Source organism: Octodon degus, unplaced genomic scaffold, assembly GCF_000260255.1.
Source record: "Octodon degus isolate 3935 unplaced genomic scaffold, OctDeg1.0 scaffold00273, whole genome shotgun sequence".
Classification (NCBI taxonomy): domain Eukaryota; kingdom Metazoa; phylum Chordata; class Mammalia; order Rodentia; family Octodontidae; genus Octodon; species Octodon degus.
The window spans coordinates 428,329-433,924 of NW_004524849.1; the positions used below are offsets into that span (position 1 = coordinate 428,329).

The following is a 5,596-nucleotide window of genomic DNA, read 5'->3' on the forward strand; positions in this document are numbered from 1 at the left end:
AAAAAAAAAAAAAAGGAAGACGCCTCTCCCATGGGGGAAAGGAAGATAAGGCTAAAAAAAATGATGCTCGCCGAGTCACGTACATATTCTGGCTGGAATTTGAGCTCAGATCTTAGTGTGTAATTAAAGGTAGACTGGTCATAGCAACCAAGGGACATTCTGGAGTGACTTTTTCACAGGCTACCGGGATCTGTTTTAACTTTTCTGTCTAATTTTAGTTTTATGTTTTTTATTTAAAGCAAGTTTTAAAACTAAAACTATGGGGCATCTCTAGAATAGCTAAATATCCTGATGAAAAAGCATAACTGAGGCGCTGCCAGAATGCTGATGTGGGGATAGATTTGGGTGAGCGTCTGGTGGCTGGTGGCTACGAGGTCGCTAGTATCTCATCCTCTCTAGGACCCTGTGTTTCCCCCTCCATATTTTCTGCTCACTTCATCAGCCTGCGTTTGTCAAGTCCAGCCTTAGTCTTAGTGCTTACCTTGCTCCGTTTCTCAGCTGCTCCACTGTTCCCCCTCCCTTCTCCCCTCTGTGTCACTTCCTCCTTGGTTTCCTTGCACCTCCCTTCCTTGGGTATTCTTCCATTGTCTTTGCTCATCAACTAAGGATTTTTATGTCAAGCTGTCTACATTCTCCCCTGAAGTGATCAAATCTCCTCTTTAGAATTCAGAAGCCTCTTGGTTTCTGTAACTTCAACATCTGCATCTTCAGCCCTAACTACTTCCCCGAGTATCAGTGACCCACTAGCCAGCCTGCCTGGGCAAGGGGCTGGGAGCCTTCACTTGCCCTTCCACACCTGCTCACTGCCCTTCTCCAGAGCCTGTGTGCTATGTCAGATCTTACCTGTGTGAGGTTCAGACACCAGGAAGCACACAGAGGAGGAGGACAAGGGCTGAGTATTTATTCAATGTCTTTTTTTCTGAGTTCTTCATGCTGATGACCCGCATCAAAGTCCTCAGCTCCTGGAAAAGTGACCTTATTCAAATAGCACTTTCTGACCTTGTTTCTGGTAATTGAGGTGTGGGCTTTGGAGCCTGTCCAGGCACTATTCTCCTTGTAGTTGCCTACGCTCTGTTGTACCTCCATGATAGCATCTTTATTAGCCTGGGCTGCTTCTGGCTGGAAGCCTCCATGACTCCCTAACTCTTCCTTCTGTATGACCAGCGCCACGTGGCTGCTGCCAGGGTCTGCAGCCAGCTTGAGCAGGAGCTAGCTTCTTGGTTCTTTTGCATCATGGCTGGAGGGAATTTTGCCTGTCTGTTTGGCTGAGCTCTGTAAATAGAATCCCAGGAAGCTAGTTTCTCCTCGGTGGTCTTTCCGAGCAGGTGCCCCGTGGCTGTCTTCCTAAAGCAGCCTTCCACTTTCTACACAGAGTCTTCCACAGGTGAGGCCTTCCAGATTCCTTCCATGTCCATAGGATGTCCTTTTGTAAGGTACTTTTTTATTTTTTTTATTTTTTTTTTTAATTTTTTTTTTTTTTATTATTATTTGAGAGAGAGTGTGTGGTGTGTGTGTGGCCAGCTCAGCCCACCAGGGGGCGGGGCCGGCTGGCATGTGGTGCTGGGGGATTGAACCACCATCCCTGATGCCTTGCCAAGCTTGTTCTAAGTAGGTGCTTTAGACCACTGAGCCATCTCTCCAGCCCTGTAAGGTACTTTTTTAATATTAATACTTTTAGAGACTGAACTTTCCTCTGCTCAAACTTTGTAGGCCTCAACTGTACACAAGCTTTGTGGTGAAACTCAAAACTTTTAAAGTCACTCAAGTTGTGCTACTGGCCCTGGGTTTTCAGCGTAGAGCTAGTTAAAGCCTCAACAGTATGCTGCCACACCCCGAGTGCTGGGCTGCCTCGCGGTTTTCTCTCCCACACTAATTGGTCCACCACCCTTCATCTCCATCTCATCCAAAGTCTCAGGACATGAGCAAAATGTAGACACGATTTCTGCCAGAGCATGCACATGGCCTGGACTGCCATTTGAGTTCTTGTTCCCCTGAAACTTCCTGAGCCTGCTCCTTGCAATCTGCATATCTGTCAGCATTCTGGTCTTCTGATATCCAAGCCGAATCTTCCTGCAAGCATCAGCATTCTAGGGCTTCTTCTCTGTCTCCATCTCCAGGCCTGTCCAGACTCCTCCTATAGAACCAGTTCCAAAGGCATGGAAACCACGTGGTCAAGTACAGTCATAGCGAGGACTCCCCCCCCACACCACACCACACACACACCCCATGCACATCTCTAGTATCAAAATCTTACTTTCCTTATCACTGGGACAAAAATATCTGATGCTTAAAGAAGACTAAGTTAAAAGAGAAAATGACATTCTCAATGTAGAGTTAGCTAAAACCCCAGCAGTACGTGGCAACACCTGAAGGCTCACGCTTTGGCTCACAGCTTGTAGTAGAGGTTTCAGTGCGTAGCTGACTGGCTCCAAGGCAGGGCACCATGGCAGATGGTTGTAGCTGAGGAATGGCTGCTCATGGGATGGTGACCAGGAAGCAGACAGTGAAGGGAGGGGTAGGGTAGGATATCACCTTCTCAAGCCGCACCTATAAGACCCTTGGGGGGGTCTCTAAATGTAATTCATAACATGAGCAACCTTCTAATTCTCTAGAGAGTTTAGGCAAATGTAGGCCCTATTTGCTACAAAGATATTGATCCAACTTGGGCTGATGAGGGCGCTAAAGTGGACGAAGCGGAATGAGGAGCAGCGAGTTGTGTGCAGCGGGAAGAGCTCTGACTCCGGCCGCCTCTCTGCTGTCCTTGTGGCCGCAGGCAGGGCCCTTGACCTTTCTGTTTCCTTAGCCCCAATAGAAATAGGAGGAAATGGACAATTTCTAAGTTATTCTCTAGATATCTCTGTTCCTGTACTGGCTGATGCTGCCGAATAAGAGGTAGCAGGTACCTTTTATATTTTAAGGACATTCTGCCCACCCTAGTTGGGGAACCTCCTGGGTCCAGAGTGGCATGTCATCTTTCTAAAATATTATCAGGTAAAGAAGCATATGAATGTGCTGTTCTTGGGGACTGGAGCTTGGAACCTTGGGGCTAAGTCATTTAAAAGTACTTTGAGCACATGGTTTTGGTTAGTTGTCAGAATGTTTGAAGTGAGGTAGACAAACCATGGTCATCTGCATTCTTAGGAGGGAATAGAGATGTGCAGACGGACTCTCCCCAATCTGACTCTGTGCCAGGGCTGCGGCCCTGCTGCCTGCCACCCTCCCCTGCGCTGTGACACCTCTCATCCGACACGTGCACCAGCCTGCCTGTGGTAGCCTAGGGTTTCTTTTGTAACAGTGGACTGTCTCATCCCCAGGTAAGAGATGTGAGCTCTGTGATGATGGCTACTTTGGCGACCCCCAGGGTAGCAGTGGCCCTGTGAGGCTGTGCCGCCCATGCCAGTGCAGTGACAACATCGACCCCAATGCAGTGGGGAACTGCCACCGCCTGACGGGCGAGTGCCTCAAGTGCATCCATAACACTGCTGGCTTCTACTGCGATCGCTGCAAGGATGGATTTTTTGGAAATCCCTTGGCTCCTAATCCACCAGACAAATGCAGAGGTAATCCGCCACTGATCAGGTGCTTCAGAATCCTTTATTCTTCATCTCTGTCTCTTGGAACACTTACAGTAGTTTGATCTAGTGCAGTATTGTCCGTGAAAAGTACAGTGTGACTTGTGTTTTTACATTTGTATAATTCAAAATTTTTAGCCATCATATTAAAATAGTAAAAAGAAATAGGAAAGTTCACTCTAATATATTTTATTCAACCTAATATAGCCAAATATGTTATTTTAATGAGTAACCAGTGAAAAATTGTGAATTAAATGTGTATCCCCCACCTCCAACTGCGTCTTCCACATCCAGTATTTAAAATGCATTTTCAGCATTCATAGCACATCTCAGTTCAGATCAGTCTGCCACATTTCAAGGGCTTCACGGCCAGTGACCAGGGGCTTCTGCATGGGACAGCACAAGTGTGGAGTCTGTCTGAGTGCTTTTCATTGTCTTCCTCTCCGTTGATGTCCTCTGTGCTATCCCGGTCTCCTCGCTGCAGCCTGCGCTTGTAACCCGTACGGGACGGTAAATCAGCAGAGGAGCTGCAACCCCGTGACCGGGCAGTGCGAGTGCCTGCCTCACGTGTCGGGCCGGGACTGCGGCACCTGTGACCCGGGCTTCTACAACCTGCACAGTGGGCGAGGCTGTGAGAGGTGAGGCTCAGAGCCTTTTGTGGGGGTCTTCTTTACTTTTGTGTCACAAGAAGTGGGTTTTTATAAGTTATACTTGATAGGTGACTTGATTTTATTCCAAATGATTTGAATCCCTAATATAGGAAGTATGTCTTTTAGGGCCAGTGCTGGAGAATTATAATAAGCTGATGGCACAGAGGGGTGGGGTACAGTGGCTCCACCTGTGTCAGAATCAGCTGAGCATATTTTTAAAATAATACTTACGAGGTCCTTTCTGGGATGCTTAGAATAAATCCTGGGCTGCAGCCCAGGAAGTCTGAGTGCCTGCTTGACAGCAGCATAATACCGTGTCGCTCAGAACACAGTGGTGGTATTAGTCTCGAAACTGAGCTTCTGAGTAGCACCCATAGAAATCACTGGAACCTCAGGAGTTAATGATAACCTTTTGCGTTCTGTTGTCATAGCCCTTAACATACTGTTTTCTGATAAAGATCACACCTGTACTGTGCAGAAAACCAGCACCACGTGCTAAAAGTCTGTTTTCCTTACCCGAGAAACATCCTGTGTCTGTTTCCAGGTGTGACTGCCATGCTTTGGGTTCCACCAACGGGCAGTGTGACATCCGTAGCGGCCAGTGTGAATGCCAGCCTGGCATCACTGGGCAGCACTGTGAACGCTGTGAGGTCAACCACTTCGGATTTGGACCTGAAGGCTGCAAACGTAAGGCGTGCTATTAACCTGTGAGCCCGAGTCTGCTCTGGTTCTAGTTAGCAAGGACTCTGCCGGCCTGTGGCCAGCCACCTTGCTTCTGGAGCCTGGGCTTCACCTCAGTCATCACGGATGCTCTCTTCCATGAAATCATGTTCTTTTCTACAGTGGAAATGGAGGGCTTCTCTGGTTTCTTTGCTGCCACCTTACCTCTCTTCCATTTATGGTGTTTCTGATTCTTCCTGCTTCCAAAGAAGAGTCTCCCCTGATTATTGAGCTTGCCCACTGTGCTTCATTTTTTATTGATCGCATTTGTAGTGGAGGTAATGACACAGGGAGGAATTCTTTTCGCATTGCGTTTGTTGACTTCCTGGCTGCAGTTGCTTCCACCCTTGGGGCCCTTTTGGTATGGTTGTGTATAAACATCTGCTTCTCCTTGGCATAAACACTTGCCTGGAATTAGGCCTCAGAACAGTTTGGTGTTTTTGCTTTCTAAATTCCTTCATTTCTCCTGTGGAATGTAGCAAAAGTCACTTGCTCAACTCAGAGAACAAAGTGAGTAAACAAACTATAAAATAATGTAAGAGGAACATTGCATTTCGGTGTTCTCCATGTTTAGAGGAGTAGTAGGCAGTGGACAGTGGAAGGCAGGGATAAGATCCTGTGGTGTGGGGAAAGGCCACTGAGGAGTTTAGTGAT

General features: G+C 47.4%; 1 protein-coding gene across 1 annotated transcript in view; it reads left to right on the plus strand.

Moving 5' to 3' along the window:
- The window catches only part of Lamc1 (laminin subunit gamma 1), a gene marked incomplete at its 5' end in the record, with an annotated part of 127,302 nt that overhangs the window by 100,512 nt on the left and 21,194 nt on the right, over nt 1–5,596 (plus strand). Inside the window, 3 exons of the mRNA XM_012512767.2 lie at nt 3,315–3,560; nt 4,057–4,210; nt 4,767–4,909. Coding sequence (XP_012368221.2) covers nt 3,315–3,560; nt 4,057–4,210; nt 4,767–4,909 — 543 coding nt within the window. The remainder of the gene's footprint in view (nt 1–3,314; nt 3,561–4,056; nt 4,211–4,766; nt 4,910–5,596) is intronic.